This window comes from Dama dama, chromosome 24 (assembly GCF_033118175.1).
Source record: "Dama dama isolate Ldn47 chromosome 24, ASM3311817v1, whole genome shotgun sequence".
Classification (NCBI taxonomy): Eukaryota; Metazoa; Chordata; class Mammalia; order Artiodactyla; family Cervidae; genus Dama; species Dama dama.
The window spans coordinates 32,349,384-32,368,030 of record NC_083704.1 but is presented as its reverse complement, the minus strand read 5'-3'; the positions used below and the strand labels follow the sequence as shown (position 1 = coordinate 32,368,030).

Below are 18,647 nucleotides of genomic sequence, written 5' to 3'. Positions count from 1 at the left end.
AACTCCTTCATCTCCATGAAGTCTTGGGTCACATCTCTCCTCTGATCACCTGGTTTCATGCTCCAGCTTATGTTTCTCAAACACTCCTCTGGTATTTTCTGCTTGTTTGCATTTTGCTTTCATTGTAAGTATTTCCTTGCCTTATATTCCTTGCAGTATATTTATGCACAGCTTATTTTCTTTGTACCTCTGGAAGAAGGAACAGTGCATGTGGGCAGCATCTTTCGTCAGTTTGTTTACTGACTAACCCAAGCATGTTGTTGTGTTGTGTTAGTTGCTCATTTGGGTCCGACTCTTTGCAACCCCATGGACTGTAGCCTGCCAGGGTCCTCTGTCCATGGAATTCTCTAGGCAAGAATACTGGAGTGGGTTGCCATTGCCTTTTCCAGGGGATCTTCCTGATGCAGGGATCGAAATTGTGTCTCTTGAATCTCCTGCATTGGCAGGCGGATTCTTTACCACTACACCGGCTGGGAAGGGTAACCCAAGCATGGTAGTACTCAATGTTTTTCTTTGACAAATAAATGAACAAAAATACAACCACAACTCTAAGTAACTCTGACTGATAGCAAGGATTACTGCAGAGATTTAAACATCTCCATAAAATATTAAAGATATTGAAAAGGGAAAAAATGTACAAAAGATTTGACATAATAGAATAGCACAAAATAAAAGTATAGGAGCAGCATATGCTACTTGCAATTCTATTGACCATTATGCCAACTAGTAACTTGTGGATTCCTGGTACACACTGTGATGTAAAGGAAATATTAAGAACTGTTCTCTTGACTGTCACTTGTTAAAGACAGTGAAAGTGTGAAACTGTTAGTCACTTAGTCATCTCTAAGCCTTTGCAAACCCATGGACTGTAGCTCACCAGGCTCCTCTGTCCATGGAATTCTCCATGCAAGAATACTGGAGTGGGTAGCCATTCCTTTCTCCAAGGGATCTTCCTGACCCATGGATTGAACCCGGGTCTCCTGCATTGCAGGCAGATTCTTTCCTGTCTGAGCCAAACACAAGGCTGACCTTTATAGTGCACTGAATATCATGAGAAACATTTTTTTCCTTTGATCTTAGTAAGAAGGCACACAGCATATCCCTATGTAAAGAAGTCCTTAAGAAAGGCACCTACCTGTAACAACCAAGTGCGTTGTGCCATTTGCTTTCCCAAATTGGTTTTCTGCTATGCAGGTATAAATTCCAGCATCAGCTTTAGTTACATTGGCAATTTTGAGTCCTCCATCATTTAGAAAAGAAGTTCTAAAGGAAATACAAATTAAACAAATAAATGTCTAGCGGTCACTTTTTTCCCCAAAGCAAATAGAATTTTTTTTAACAGAAGTATCGCCTTTAGCTACTATATTTAAAGCAAGATAAAGCAGCCCCTTAGCTTTCTTGGGTATAAAGAAAATTAAAATTAACATACACATACACACAGATGACTAAAAAATGACGTTCTACCAATCTGAGTATTTCTTGATATTTTTACACAAATTTATTTAACAGCAATGCCAAATATTTTACCTGATTTCAAGGATGCCTTTATCATATAAATGTGGTATGTTTTCCAAAACTATGTGGTGAATGAGATTACTCATGGTTTAGCCTTATCAATTTGGAGAAAACAAAAAGTAGACAGGACACTATTTCCCTTAAATGTGAAATAGCTTATGAGAAATAAGAAACTCCCTGGCCTTAACATTGAACTTGGGAAAGTCACACCTAACCCAGTATAAATCCAAATTTTGCAAAAGAACATGCACACGGTCACCTACGAAATACTGTAGAGAATTTGGACAATGTAAATGGATATCACATTTGAATTTCTGAGTGTACACTTAAAGTACTTAAAGCTTTTGCATCTTAATTAACTAAGGACATAGAACTGAGTACCTTACATGTGCTAGACACTATCAGAGTCTCTGAGATCATAGAGTGAGCAAGAGAGAAAATCCCTACCTCATGGAAATAACAGTCTAGTGAGTGGCACATGCAGTGAATGATGAAACAGGTAAATGTGGTAAGTTCAGATTTTTGAGAAGTAATCAGAAAGACTCAGATGGGGTGATACAATAAAAGCGATGGCTACAGGGAATGTTTCTATGAGAGAGTGCTTCCAAAAAGCCTCTGAGAAAAGGTGCCATTTGAACTGAGAAAGAAGAATGAGAAAGAACTGTCCTGTCATTAGTCTGATTCACGAATCTTTACTGCCCATCCTGTCTACCCAGAATTATTTTCCTTTTCTTTGAATCCCTAAAATCTTTACTATCTATATTATGCATTTAATGCTTTCAATACTTTTTATTGTTTATGGTTCACATCTGTTACCTGAGTGTCATATCTAATCAAATGAGTGGTAAGCTTCTTAAAAGATCTGCAACTCCAGCATCAGCATGGCATGATAAGTGTAAATCCTGGTCAAACAATGCTCCAACTTCTGGGTAACACAGTACAGTAGACAGGAAAGATGCTGAGGACCTTAGACTAGAGTTGGAGGATCTCAACTCAATCTCTAAATATTATCCTATTTGTGGGAAGATATTTAGGTGTGTGTCAAAAATGTGACTATTAGGACAAGTTTATGTATCAAAAAACACAAGACACAGATCAATCTGTATATGTATACGTGTGTGTGTGTGTGTGTGTGTGTGTATAATTTGTATGTATTTTTCATAGCTTATGATTCACCTTCACTTGCATCTTGGTTATATTTTCTTGGGTGGGAAGGCTGCAGAGGAATCAGAGCTGGCATACAGGGACCTGTTCGTGATTCTGGTAGAGATATCCGTGACTGTTAGTTGCTCATATGATTTTCTTTTCTTTTTCTTTTTTTTTGGTGACATGTCCAGGTATATTTCAAATACAAAGGTTTAAAAGCAATGGCTTGGACAGCTAACCAGAGAACACACAGCACTATTTTATCTCAATTTGAGGAACTACAGTGAAGGGTTAAAAATTCTAAGATCCTGTAAAAAAAAAAAGGCACTATGTCTGATTTCCTTCCAGAGGCCCTGCCCTCTTTGCTGGGTGTGAAATGTAATCTGATCACTTTTTGCAAAGGGATGATAAAAAAAAATCTCTTTATACCTTATCATAGAACAGATATTTTCTTAAATAGTGTGCAATAATAACTGAAAGGGAAAAGCCTGCAGGGAGGTACACATGAATGAAAGCTTAAGATACGGAGATTCTTTGGAAAAACATGGGGAGTAAGCTTAGAGAAATAGGAATCTGATCACTAATCCTGCCTTACTCCCTCCTGCCCAATTCTAGCTTAGACCTCCTTCCTGTCATCCTACCTGCAGGAAAAAGATGACATCCTAAGCCCTAGCCATATCTTCCCATCAGGACCCTGCCTCTCTAACTACAAAAGGCCTCATGAATTCTATGCTTTGTTTGCTTTTCTCATCACCCAAGCCTTCCTTTAATTGCTTTTGTGCTTCTTGTCTTGGGGCCTTTATAAAATCTGTTCCCTATGTCTGATAAACGTGTACTCAGCCATCAGATTTTGGTCACTTCCCTGAAGCCATGGGTCTGATTACATCTTCCTCTACTGATTATACATCATCTGTGCCTTTGTCATAGCACTGTGCAACTGGCCAATTATATACCTGTGTACTTTTTTTTTTTTTTTTTACACATTTTTTTTTTATTATTATTATTTTTTTTTTCCAGTGGGTTTTGTCATACATTGATATGAATCAGCCATGGATTTACATGTATTCCCAATCCCGATCCCCCCCTCCCACCTCCCTCTCCACCCGATTCCTCTGGGTCTTCCCAGTGCACCAGGCCGGAGCACTTGTCTCATGCATCCCACCTGGGCTTATACCTGTGTACTTATCTGGCTAATATTTTCCTCCTCTTGTGAGTTTAGAGATGGTAAAGTCTTTTGAAGCACAGAGAGTGGACAGTGTCAGGATTTTTCATCACTAAATTCCTAGAGCCTTGAACTATTTCTGGTACAGAGAGATGCTCAAATATAAAGCTTACTGAATGAATAAATGATTATGTGCCTTTAGAGAGTCAGTGTAGAGGAGATGGGATGAGTGAAGGCAGGTTTCAAGGCACTGAGAACTTTACAAATTACAAGGAAGTAAGTTCAGAAAGTGTGCAGACTTTTATACACACGTATATTTATGTATATATGCACATGTTTTTTCTCTATATAAATATATGTATGGTGTTGCTCAGTCGCCCAGTCATGTCCGACTCTTTGCGACCCCATGGACTGCGTGAAGCATGCCAGGCCTCCCTGTCCCTCACCATCTCCTGGAGTATGTTCATTGCACTGGTGATACCATTCAACCATCTCATCTTCTGACGCCCTCTTAAATGTGTGTGTGTATATATACACCCATACATATGTACATAAATATATATGTGGAAAAGGGAAGATGAAGCAGTAGAGGGCCGGATGAAGAGAATTCAACAACTCCTAAGATAAGAGGACTGAAGACACACTTGTACTATTAAGCAAGATGGTAATAAAAGGGGAAGGACTGAATATAAGGGGAAGAGAAATGGGGGCAGGGGGTGGGGAGAAAGAGAGAAAACTGACTGAGAAATGTCTCAGAGGAAGAAGGAATGAGAATAAATGAATAAACAGGGGCAATGTTCCTGACCGATTCTGGTTGCTAATGTGCTCGTTAAACTTTTGACCAAGATCCCCAAAGAACACAGTCCTTGATCCACAGCTTCACTCGGTAAATTTTCCCTCCCACTGCTTTAAAAAGAAAGTGGAGATTTGCTGGAAATTTTCATATTTAAGACAAAACAAAACAAAACATACAAACAAGCAAAAAAAGCCAAGCTGAAGTCAGAAAGATGGTATCAGAAGGTCTTAAAACATTGAAAGGCTGAGGCCACCTTATCTGTTCTGAGTTGGAGGGTGGAAATAGAACTGGAAGCTCCAGGAGGTGGGCAATCAATCACTTCTGAGATTAGTAAGCAATAAAACAAAGCAAAGACGTCTACTGTTGCCTGAACAAATATTCAACTTAAGCATAGAGCTTTTCCATTTGGGTACCACAGAGCAGCGACAGGCAATTTCAGATATCTTCTCAAGCTATAAACTAGTGTAACTGTCAACCTTTGACTACAAATATAGAACTATTTAATGTTGGAAGAACTAGAAATCCTTTAGTGCATGAGGTTTAATAACTCTAAACAAGCAGGCCTAGACTCACAACTATGCTAAGTAACAGTTTAAAAGGCAAGGCTGGTATCTCGGGAATCGCACAAAAACTCCAAAACAAACATATTGACTCTCAAAGAATGCAAACTCTGTACATTGTAAAATTTTGAGCTAATTGGATATTTTCTTCCTCAATTGGTTCTTCCAGTCAATTCTAAGAGGCCCACAGGGCATTTCACACAACATAAAAATAAACAATATTCAGTAAATGGATAGAGTAATTGTTTCTCAACAGAAAACCTTCAATAACCCATGCTTCCCTACAGAGATTCGAAGTGAAAATTTTATACCATTTCACTATAAATGAAATTGCTTTCTGTGCTTTCTGGGAACACGATTTTCTGCAAATGGGTAGAGCTGAAAATGTAGATAACAATGAGTGACTCTAGTCTTGGCACACAAAGTTTAATGAAGATTTATGAGACAAATTCAGAAATGTGGTACTCTGATCTGATCTGAGAAATGTGTAATTTTAATCACTGTGGCATTTTAACTCCTTGATCAGTTTTATAATATACCTTTATATGAAACCTTTTACTGGTTTTTCCTTTTGTAGGAAAAGAGGTTAAGTATTTCAGTTAACTTCATGCAGTCGATGGTTAGTTTGGAATAAGGAAACTTAATTGCTCTATGCTGCTCTAATGGTCTATTCTGTAATTCAGGGATAGCATTAAATTTATGGCTGTTAAGAAACCGTTTGCTCAGAAAGTAGACTGCTGTCTATGCAACACTGACCTGTACTACATGATGACATTTTAGCATAAAAACACACTATGTTTCAGAATGGAAAAAGTGTGGAGTATTATGCATGCAAGGCAGGAAAACATTGTTTTCCCCCTGCCTAGGTTCTGAATATTACGGTAATTTATTCAACTTGAATTTTAACAAACACACGGCAACTCTATATTTTCTCAGGAAGCTCATCTCAGTGGAGATGAGATCACATGAGACTGTAATGATTAAACCGCTCTATAGAAAATAACAAGGCTATTTTGGACTTCACTTTCTGAGTACATATTGTAAGAGACGGATGCTTACAATTAGCAACAAGAAAAAAAGTACTCATGATGCATATATTACAGGATAAATAATGACATTTAAGAAAAGCAAATATAAATTGATGAAAACGCATGAGAAAATAAATGTCAGAGACAAAGAGCATATAGCATATGTTTTCATTTACAACCAATCTCACTGCCGTATGCTTGGTAAATAACGTCTCTCCCTTGAGCTCAAAGATAACCTACAAATAGCATTTAGGAAAATAATATTAGAATTTTCATCCTTTTAGCTATACCATTTGGAGCTTTCATCTTATGAATTCAACAGTGTTAGTTTAGTGATTTATTGGTGAGAAAGTCTCCAAGGAAAAGAGAGACAGAGTAGAGAAGACTCAGGAGTTAATTATCCTATATTTGAGTAAGTATCAGGCTAATAATATGCAGCTCTGTTATTTGGTTGGATACACATGTTACATGGAACAGCCACCTGAAGTCTTAAAGAAATAATAGTGTGGCCTGACTCTGTAGCCAAAATAGATATGTGTTTCTCACATTAATACTTACCCATAGTCATAAGAAGAGAACCAACAATAAAAGAACATTTTCATTACATTTATAAATAACTTATCCAAATGCATATCTATCATAACACATATATCTGGAGCTAAATTTATTGTTATGACAGAGACAACAGTTTTTCTCCTAAAATGAACTCACATCTATAGAACAAAACGCCCCTAAAAAGAGATTTCCAATTTGAATGATTATATAAAACTATTTAAGTAATTCCTGAAACCTCGGCAACAACCCATTTGAAACATTTAAATTCTCATACAATAGATCGGCAAAAATTACAAATACTCAGATGAATGAGTTAGTAAAACAAACAAACAAACATGACAAATCGACAATTCTCTGATGGCTCATGTATTCAAAGAAAATCTCATAAAGGATATTTAATAAGATTCAAAGGGGCCTCATACTTGACACTATTCTTCTCTGCCTGAAAGAGAGATTCATAAATCAAATCAATGCAAATCAAGATGTCAGGTGTATTACAGAGAAAGGTGGTGCAAAACTGCTTAAGTGAGCAGCTGTGGTTTCCTGACACCTCACCCCAGAATGAAGCAGGTCTAGACTTCCTGGCACAGCTAAATGAGCACAGATCCTCCCTCTAAGGGCAAGCTGCCTTCCTGTACAGTAAAGAGAACAGCAGAATATATTCGTTCTCTACAAGCAGACAGACCCACAGGGAAAGAAGGAAGAGATCTGAGCTACAATCTCAAGGTCTTCCACCCGATTTCAGGAGTCAGATGCTTCCTCTGGGGAGGTGTTGAAGAGAGACACAAGTGTTATCCAAATGAATGCTCTTCTTCCTAGAGGCGAGAAGTCCTGGAATGGAGCCCACCTTCAACAATAACTATAGAAGCAAGATAACCGTGTATGCAAAAGGGAAATGTCATTGACTCAAGGAATGTAGAAGGTGCTGGGTATATTTTGGTTGCCCAGAATCTATTTCCCTTTCTTAATTGGCCAACATTGATCTTTCTTTGGAGAATTCTCTTCCATTATTGTACGCAGTCTTGGTAGGAATATGAATTAAGGTCCCCATCCTATCCTAGCCAAAGGAGAAATATGGAACACAGGACTGCAGGGTTTCTCAAACTTTGTGTGAATGCTCAGTCGTGTCAGACTTTCTCCCACCCTATGAACTGCAGCCTGCCAGGCTTCCCTGTCCATAGGATTTTCCAGGCAAGAATAATGGAGTGGGTTGCCATTTCCTACCCCACAGTATCTTTTCAACCCACGGATCGAACGTGTTTCCTACAATGGCAGATTCTTTATTACCAAGCTACCTAGGAAGCCAATCTCAAACTTTTGTTGTTGTTCAGTTGTTCACTCAAGGCTGACTCTTTTTGACCCCATGGACTGTAGCACACCAGGCTTCCCTGTCCTTCACAATCTCCTGGAGCTTGCTCAAACTCATTTCCATTGAGTCAGTGATGCCACCCAGCCATCTCATCCTCTGTTGACTTCTTCTCTTCCTGCCTTCAATCTTTCCAAGCATCAGGATCTTTTCCAATGAGTCAGTTCTTTGCATCAGGTGGCCAAAGAATGGGAACTTCAGCTTCAAAATCAGTCCTAATGAATATTCTGGACTGATTTCCTTTAGAAAACCCCAGTCCAAGGGACTCTCAGGAGTCTTCTCCAAGATGGGGACCACATGTAAATCCATGGCTGATTCATGTCAATGTATGGCAAAAACCACTACAATATTGTAAAGTAATTAGCCTCCAACTAATAAAAATAATTGGGGGGAAAAAAAGAGTCTTCTCCAACACCGTAATTCAAAAGCATCAATTCTTTGGCGCTCAGCTTTCTTTATGATCCAACTCTCACATCCACACATGACTACTGGAAAAATCATAGCTTTGACTATAAGGATGTTTGTTTGCAAAGTAATGTCTCTTCTTTTTAATATGCTGTATAGGTTTGTCATAGCTTTTCTTCCAAGGAGCAACTGTCTTTTAAATTCATGACTGCAGTTACCATCTGCAGCAATTTTGGAGCCCAAGAAAATGAAGTCTGTCACAGTTTCCATGTTTTCTGATCTATTTTCCATAAAGTGATGGGACTGGATACCATGATCTTCATTTGTCACTCTTCTCTTTCACTTTCATCAAGAGGTCTTTGTTTGATGAAAAGTTCCTCTTTGTTTTCTGCTATAAGGATGGTGTCATCTGTATATCTGAGGTTATTGATATTTTTTCTGGCAATCTTGATTCCAGTATGTGCATCATCCAGCCTGGCATTTTGCATGATGTACTCTGCATGTAAGTTAAATAAGCAGGGTGACAAGAGACAGCCTTGATGTACTCATTCCCAATTTGGAACTAGTCCGTTGTTCCATGTCCAGTTCTAATTGTCACTTCCTGACCTGCATACAGGTTTCTCAGGAGGCAGAGGTTTCTGGTATTCCTATCTCCTTAAGAATTTTCCACAGTTTGCTGTGACCCACACAGTCAAAGGTTTTAGCATAGTCAATTAAGCAGGAGTAGATGTTTTTCTGGAATTCTCTCGCTTTTTTTATGATCTGGCGCATTTTGGAAATTTGATCTCTGGTTCTTCTGCTTTGCTAAATCTAACTTGAACATCTGGAAGTTCACGGTTCACATACTGCTGAAGCCTAGCTTAGAGAATTTTGAGCATTACTTTGCTAGCATGTGAAATGAGTGCAATTGTGCAGTAGCTTGAACATTCTTTGGCATTGCCTTTCTTTGGGATTGGAATGAAAACTGACTGGTGGCCATGGCTGAGTTTTCCAAATTTGCTGGCATACTGAGTGAAGGACTTTCACAGCATCATCTTTTAGGATCTGAATTATCTCAGCTGGAATTCCATCACCTCTGCTAGCTTTGTTTGTAGTGATGCTTCCTAAGGCCCACTTGACTTTGCACTCCAGGGTGTTTGGCGCTAGATGAATGACCAGACCATTGTGGTTATCTGGGTCAGTAAGATCATTTTTTGTATATTTCTTCTGTGTATCCTTGCCACTTCTTTTTAATATCTTCTGCTTCTATTAGGTCCATACCGTTTCTGTCCTTTATTGTGCCCATCTTAAACCTGATTTTGTACCATTCACCTGGAGGACTTGGTCTTTCAAATACCCTCTCCTGAGCCCACCACCAGATTAGGGGCAAAGGAGTTACATTTCTAATTTCCCAGATGGTTCTGGTGCTACTGATTTGGGGCTAAACTTTGAAAAACAGTAATGTAGGCTATGTCCTTGGACTCACCCACTTCAGACTTTGGTTTGTAACATAAGGATGAAAATAATGATTAGTTCATTCATTTCAGCACTTGCTGTGACAAAATGTAGCAATGCAGGATTCCTGGAGCTATTCACTTCTTGTCCACTCCTAAGTCAGTTCTTACAGCTTACTTAACAATTTGTTCAATATCTTTGAATGGCTTCTCAACTAGAGTGCCCAAATCCCTAAAACATACAAGTTACTAAAAGTCAGTGCCATGCACGTAGTACCTGCTCAGTAAAATTTTGTCTTAACCAATGTGAAGGGTTCAGATACAGTTTTCTACATAGAGAAGATGAGGTTTTTCTACAAATTGAGTGACCCTAATATTGGGGGCAGGAGGAGAAGGGGACGACAGAGGATGAGATGGCTGGATGGCATCACCGACTCGATGGACATGAGTTTGAGTAAACCCCAGGAGTTGGTGATGGACAGGGAGGCCTGGCATGCTGCGATTCATGTGGTCTCAAAGAGTCAGACATGACTGAGCAACTGAACTGACTGATTGACTATTCCAGTTCTAAAGTCATCCTCTTTTAGAGATGTCCATCAATGTTTAAGTGGTTCATTTACAACTTTATGCAGTGTTTATCTGGGGCACAAAGTTCTTTGACTATTTGAAAAATCTGAGGACTCCATCTGCAGAAAACACACACACATAAACAACTATAATAATAACAACAGATCTGATACAAATCAGGATGCATCATTTATGTTTCTGTGGACACCAGGTTAGCAACTCTTGGTAGAAATTCAACTCATCTGATGACACGGGTGTGTTTAGAATATTTGTCTTAGACGTTTCAGTGTGAGTCTTTTAAGCTGTGCTTTATTGAGCTTTTCTTTTTATGACTGTGTATATTTGATTACTGGCTACTTATAAATTATTTTGCACAAAAGAGAATACTGATATTACACAGAAGGGAGAGGCTTAGATCCCACATTCATCCACACACTGGAGTGGGTCTCAGAGTTTTCTGAGGAAAATCTCAGGCCCAATAACCTGAACTTGCTTTTCCCTCCTTCACACAGCGGTTTAATCATCATCATCTATTTTGACACAGTATCTAGTAATCCACCAATCCTTAATGAGATGATACAAACTTTAACATTAGTCCAACTGACTCAGCATTTGACTCTGCATTTTCACAGCAGCACCTTCTCTTTCTCCAAAATGCTTGACACTGAACATAACCTTGGAATAATTTTTATTTTCAAGTTTATTCAAACATACATGTGAGAAATAAGCTTCATGGAAAATTAGCTAAAAATAATGGCTATCTATTCCTCAAGAGTCTTAAAACTCAAGGTTACCCTTGGATTATGGGAAAGGAAAAAAAAAACTTTGAAAGTCATATTTCATCTTAAGGACATTAATTTATATATTACTCAATGTTATCTCCATCATAATCTACTGAATTTGGACATATCCATTTGCACATTTTTGTCTAGGAATAGCTGCGTATCTCCTCATCAAATGGCTTCATTCAATCTTACAGACAGCATGGATTCTGTTATTAGCAGTACTAGTCTTTGCTCATTTGTTAAAAGCTCTGAGTCAATACTGTGGATCTCAACTAAGTGAATTAACCTGTTGGCATATGTTTTGTACACTAACCTCAGACATTCATTCTGTAAGTATTTAATGAATGTGGACTATAGATCATGCTCTGTGATAAGCAAAAAGGATTTACTGCGAAGAATTTATTCTGTCTTGATGAAACCTGTGTTCTAGGAAATTGGAACTCTGGTATATTTTTTTCTCCTCAATGTTCGCTTTGTGAGTACTTTGATAAACTATCCTCAAACTCTTCGGAATGAGGCATGATGTCAGGAAGTGAAATTAACTGGAAGATATAAACTTATTAAATCAGTAGATTCATAAGCAAATAATAAATTTAGTGAGGTATAAGGTGTTTCAAGAACCTAAACTAGAAAAACATACTTTATATCAAGCTTTAAAAACAATTTTCCCAATTATGTAAATTAAGAAATACTGCAGAAAATTAAGTGCCTAGTACAATCTTCAAGTTAAAGGGGCTTTCCTTCTTTAACATTTGAATGTAAAAGGTAAGAAAATGATTTCTTCAAAACAAGTCAGCTTATATATATTCAACCTCAATTATAGATTTTTTTCTCAGAATTACAAGACATACAAAGGGTCAAACACTCTTGTGCCCCAACAAAAAGTGCTTCAGCAATTAAGTCTACATTAAGATATTAATGTAGTCTACATTAAGATAAAACATTGCAAGTAATAGCAGTAAATGAGAAACAGGTGAAAGAACAAAATGATTTTTTTTTTAAATTTTTAAAATTTGTTAGGCAGTAAGAAATGTAACTCCATGTACCAACTGATTAGAACTTATATAACAGATTATATAGAATTTATATAACAGATTATAAATTGTGAATAACTCCTTTCCAGCATAAGAATGCAGGAGGCAGCAACCATCAATGCCAGTACACATGTTTATTCCTTTTTTGACAGAAGTGCAATGACAGGTCACCTAATCATTCATTCAACATCCTTCTATCCATTCCACTCCTCTTTTTATTATGGGCTTCAAGAAGGGGGAAGAATAAACTAAAATACGCACTTTTCATATTTTAATAGGAAGCTTCAAGTATAAATCTATAAAAAAATCAATTTTATCCATTTCTAAGAAATTGTTGCAATAAATTAAATCAGAAACTTATAGGTACTTTTAAGATATGGGAAACTATCCAAAAAAAGAATAAAATTCATTTCAACAGATAACTTGTTGAGCACTTACAACACACCAAGTTTTCTGAAAAACTCACATAGGAGTAAGAATTGGCCCCCACTCTTTAGAGACTTACAATCTCATGGCTGAGCGGGATGCATTTAGTTCAAGCACAACTACCAATAAAATCTGATGGTCTGGTATAAAATTTTGTATCTGAGGTACAAATTTATCCAGCTCGATCACAATACGCACAGTAACCTTTTCTCCAATTCCTACACTTTATTCGAAATCAAGTGAAGTGAAAGTGAAAGTGAAGTCACTCAGTCGTGTCCGACTCTTTGCGACCCCATGGATGGTAGCCTACCAAGCTCCACGGTCCATGGGATTTTCCAGGCAAGAATACTGGAGTGGGCTGCCATTTCCTTCTTCAGGGATCAATCAAGCCTCTAGTAAATATTGCCTGTACAACTCCAAGGTGCCTCCTGATTAGAGTCATCGTGCTTTCCCTCTTTCTCTCCTCAACCCACTCTCCACACTATAGCCAGCGTGGTCTTAACCAGAGCATGACACACCTCTGTGCTAAAATTTCCAATGACTTATTTAAAATAAAACCTAACAGTTTTATTAAGGTCTTCAAGGATCCCATTTCTGGATTCCACCCAATTCTGGTTCTACTGTTGTTCAGTTGCTAAGTTGTGTCCAGTTCTTTGTGACCCCATGGACTGCAGCACGCCAGGCTCCTTGGTCCCCGGCTGTCTCCTGGAGTTTGCTCAGATTCACATCCACTGAGTCAGTGATGCTATCTAACCATCTCACGTCCTCTGCTGCTCCCTTCTCCTTTTACCTTCAATCTTTCCCAGCACTGGGGACTTTTCCAATGAGTCGGTCCATCTCTGGGACCTCATATTTCATTATTCTTCCTCTCTATGCATGACACTTCAGTCACACTGGCTTTGCTCTTGAGTCTCAAATAACTCAATTTCATTCCCATCTCCTGGCCTTTGTTTTTGTCAGTGCCTCTCCATGAATGGCACATCTTGGCATGACCCACTGCTTCTTACTGTTTAGTTCTTGTCCAATAGTTACTTCCTTAAAGAGGTCTTTCTTGAAATATCCTATATAATTATATACCTTTTCCCCTTGGTGGCTAAAATAATTGTATTTTTACGCTATGAAATGTGGTCTCTCCTTCTCCAAGTTCCACGAGGAAGGGACCATATCTGTCTGTTCACTGAGGTTACCTCCCATCCCAGCACAACGCAAGGCATATGATGGGTGTGCTAGACTGCATTTCTCAAAAGTGGCCACAGAAGGACTTCCCATCCTAAATGCTCTCCTAGAATCCCACCATTCTCCCACGAAGACAGAAAGTCCAACTCCCCTCTTTCTGAATCTGGTTAGGTTAGGAATTCACTGGTAACCAATGGAATGCAAGGAAAATAAGGTTTTGTGTCTTTGAAGCCTAGGCGATTAAACTTCTACTTTGCTTGCCTGAATATTCACTCTTGAAGCCCTTATTGGCCTTAAGCATTTCTGCTTGCCCTGAGGCCACTATGTTTTGAAGGAACCCAAACTAGCCCATGTGGAGCCCAAACTAGCCCAAAGAGAAGCCATGGGCCTGGCAGAGAGATAGCAGTGCAGAGCCAGCCCCCAGCTCCTGGATCCCCAGCACAAGGGTGACGGCAACCATGCTCTGAACAAACACTGCCCAGCCAAGCCTTTCCCCAATTCCTGACCCGCGGAAACTGCAAGAGATAATAAGATGGTTGCTGTTTCACACTGTTAAGTTTGAAGGTGATTTGTTATGCAGCAATAGTTAAAGGGAACCGTAGGAACTGAATAAACATTTGATAAGTAAATGAATGCTAAAATGAATAAACATGTATGGAACAGTGATCAAGGCTACAAAGATAGAGAAAGTGAGAACCCAGGCGAGACCACCTCCTGTACCCAGAGCCATAATACACTGCTAAATGACACAGTTGGGCTTAAGGAAGTCTCAAGGGTAAAGCAGAAGAGAGAGCTATGAATCTCACCTGCTGGGCTTGGGAAAGGCTTCCCATAGTGAGTGGTAATAAGATGGGCCTTGCTTGCTAAGTAGGGATTTGCTGGGCTGAGAGGAAAAGACATTCCAGCCAAGGAAACACAGAGTTATAAATGCAGGAATATATATGCAGACTGCAATAAGAGTGCTGCTTTGTCCTCCTTTTTTTAAAATAAGAATTATAAAAAAGGCAATGGTGTATACTCTTGATAATGTTAAAGGAGTCAATATTCTTATTCTGAGAGAAAGTTCCTCTTTTTTTCTATCTTAAACATTATATCAGAAAATGTGCAAAGGTAGTACATAATGATATGACAGGATTCTACAACAGAATAATTTTTCTTTAAATTTTCAGTGAAAGCAGGGATACGGAACATGATAAGGATGTAGGAAAATGCACATGGGATTTTGGGGCTTGAGTGAGAAAATCTGTATGACCATATGGATGTGGTATGGGGAGACACACCCAGTAAATAAAACATCTATGCTGAGCATCATTATGAATTAATGTACCCAGTTCTAACACAGAACTGGCTGGAAGTGAATTCCAATGCCCAGCACATTCAAATTCATTAACCAGCTTTCCCCTACTAAAATCATAAACTGACAAAATACTTTTAAAGGGGCCTTAACTTTTACATCCATAAAAATCAAATTTAAAATATGGATTTAAGAACCACACAGTCATTTGCAAAATTTAGTTGATATAATTTTAGGAAAACATTCAAAAGCTGCCAATTCTTTAATAATACTTGGGTGGAATTTATTCACTTGAGGTTAAATAACATAAAACTCAAAACTGGTTGTTGTAAAAAAGAAAGGTCTTTTTTGCTTTGCTTTGTTTTAAGAAAGGTCTTTGCTCATCTTTCTTTTTAACCCAGTCTTATTACTCTTAATGTATATGAGTACATGATGAAAAAAATAATATTAAAAATGTAGATGTGGGGATTAGCAGATGTAAACTGTTATATATAGGGTAGATAAATAATAAGGTCCTACTGTATGGCCCAGGGAACTATATTCAAAACCCTGTGATAAATCAAAATGGAAAAGAATATGAAAAAGAATATATATAAAGAACATATATATGTGTGTATATATATATATACACACATACCACATACACACACACACGTGTGTGTGTGTTGGGGGGGTGTGTGTGTGTAACTGAGTCAGTCTTCCCTAATGGCTCAGTGGTAAGAAATCCTCCTGCAATTCTGGAGATGTGGGATTGATCCCTGGATCAGGAAGGTCTCCTGGAGAATAAATGGCAAGCCACTCTAGTATCCTCGTCTGGAAAATCCCATGGACAGAGGAGCCTGGCAGGCATCAGTCTATGGGGTTGCAAAAGAATTGAACTTGACTTAGTGACTAAAGAACAACAGTAACTGGATCATTTTGCTGTTCAGCTGAAATTAACACAAAACTGTAAACCAAACATACTTTAATCAAATAAATTTGAAAGAAGTGCATCAACAGCAGCAGGTACCTTTTTTTGAGAGCCTATGTAGAAGTCACCACCATAGTGGATGCTTCAGATACTTCATTTTATTATTTTTATTATTGCAAATAGAGTCTACTGAGACAAAAAAAGAATGTAAGAGAAATGGGGCAGGACAGAGCTGGAAGTAACTTGTCCTTTTTCTGCCTGTCAACCAAGATGAGTCTTTTTAGCCAACCTCTTGCTAAGAGTTGGCTATGCCACAAGGCAAATGCCACCCAATATACTGACCAACCCTGCACAGTAAGAATTTCTGGCCCTGACGAACAAAATTAGGAAACCAAGGATCAGGGGTTAAGTAACTTGCCTAACATCACACCTGTGTGGTAAATGGCAGAGCCACAATTTGACCAATATCTTTTTTACTTCGATGCTCTGCTCTTTCCACTTACTAAAATTAAATCAAGAAGCAAATAAAATATATACTTAACTTCATCTGACACAATGAATAATATGCACAGAATTAGTATGCATGTAAATAATAATACAAATAGGCAGAAAATTAAGCTGACTGCAGTTAAGAGGAGAAAATCTGTAGGTCTTGTTTGTGGCTGGAGAATGGGAAGGAGAGAAGTGATTATGATCCCTTCCCATGAGTCCCGTTCGAAACCCAATCTTGGGTTGCACTGACTCCTCTCTTGATTATTTTCACTCTTCTCTTAAATACTAGTTTATGCTCTTAGGGTGCAGGGATTATGTGGCAAATTCACCCTTTACTCTTCTTTTCCCAGCTGGAAGCATAAGAGAAACGGAGGTATGGGTTGGAGAACCCAGCGACAGGAGAGGAATGTTCTCTGTTCTCTGAGATTCTTGTGTATTTACCCAGGTGTATCAACCTCCCCTTCAGGAAAAATTATCTTCCTTCAGGATTCACATCCTCTGAAGGAAAAAGATGGTTCTCTATCTGGGAAGGAACTCAGGTTAGCCTTTCTTATTTTCCTAGTTATATGTGAACTTTACTTTGGACATAATTGGAATATATAAGCAGTTTTACTTCCTGTCCATGCAATGATTTTGTTCAGATGGTGTCTTCCTTACTGTTTTTGCTTTGCTTGGTTTCACAGATCCTTCACAATGGAGCTTCATCATCACTTCCTTTGAGATACCTCTCTGTATGGAGTTGCTTGCCCACTCCCCCAAGATGCTGGCTGAGAAAACAACTCTTTGTGCTTCTGACTGTCTTACAAACATCCCCATGAGAGACAGGGTGGAAATGTCCCATTCCTTGGGCAAGTCTTGGTTTCTATGTGTTGTCTTGGCAGGAATTACCAACAGGGCCCCCTTTCTCACCAGAATGCCCCAGACTGTAGAATAAATTATATGGTCACCTTAATCGTACAATCTCTCCCAAATTAACTTATGGGTAAATTCTCCACATTCTAAACGAATGTGTGTGGACTCCCTGGGGGTTTAGCTCTATATTCCCAGCCCAGTGCACAGTCCCTAGTGTTGAAAAGCTAAGAGAAACTAGTGGACAGCCTGAGTACCTTCCCTGCAGACATGAAGCAGAGACAGCAATCTCAAAACAACTAATATCCAGGTCCTGAAAGTTGGCAACATCACATGTGTTAAATAAAATTCTCCTCTGTTACTGTAAATTTACCAGTAAGAGATTAATCTGGAGTTAAGGGTATAGTCCTTTGGCCACTTGATGTGAAGAGCTGACTCACTGGAAAAGACCCTCATGCTGGGAAAGATTGAGGGCAGGAGGAGAAGCAGATGACAGAGGACAAGATGGTTGTATGGTATCACCGACTTGATGGACATGAGTTTGAGCAAGTTCTGGGAGTTGGTGATCACAAGGAAGCCTGGCGTGCTGCAGTCCATGGGGATGCAAATAGTCAGACACAACTGAGAGACTGAACTCAAGGGTATAGGAGTAAAAGTTCCTTAAGATCTTGGCCTATGTGCCCACGGGCAGATGAACTGAAAGTCTCTGAGCTTCATTACCTATCTGATCAGTGTGAGGGGACAGCTGTTGAGATGGGGACACCAAAGATGATGAAGATAATCCAGTCTGGATTTCTGTGAAAGGAGCAATGGCAGGCAGAGAGAGAACAGCATTTTTGAATAGTATGAAGAAAAATCGACTCCAGTGTGATAAGAGACAGAGGAGCCAAGAAATGTGAGGAAATAGGGAAGGAATGGAGACAGAAACGATTTGGCAAACAAATTCTTCATCGTCATCTAAAAGCTCCAGCCAAGGGAAATACCATCTAACAGATTTGCTGGATAGTAACAGAGTCCCCAGACACATCTTTACAAAACAAGACTGTGGCAACTAGTAGTAGCAATGGCAGAAATGCCAAGTGGTTCTTGCTCTGACGAATTATCTTGTTTACTGGCAAAAGTTTAGATGCTACTTCCAAGTAACGTCA

General features: G+C 38.8%; 1 protein-coding gene across 1 annotated transcript in view; it reads right to left on the bottom strand.

The window, feature by feature from the left end:
• The window catches only part of CNTN3 (contactin 3), a 297,915-nt gene that overhangs the window by 77,969 nt on the left and 201,299 nt on the right, over positions 1-18,647 (bottom strand). The window contains exon 11 of the mRNA XM_061129162.1: positions 1,136-1,263. Coding sequence (XP_060985145.1) covers positions 1,136-1,263 — 128 coding nt within the window. The remainder of the gene's footprint in view (positions 1-1,135; positions 1,264-18,647) is intronic.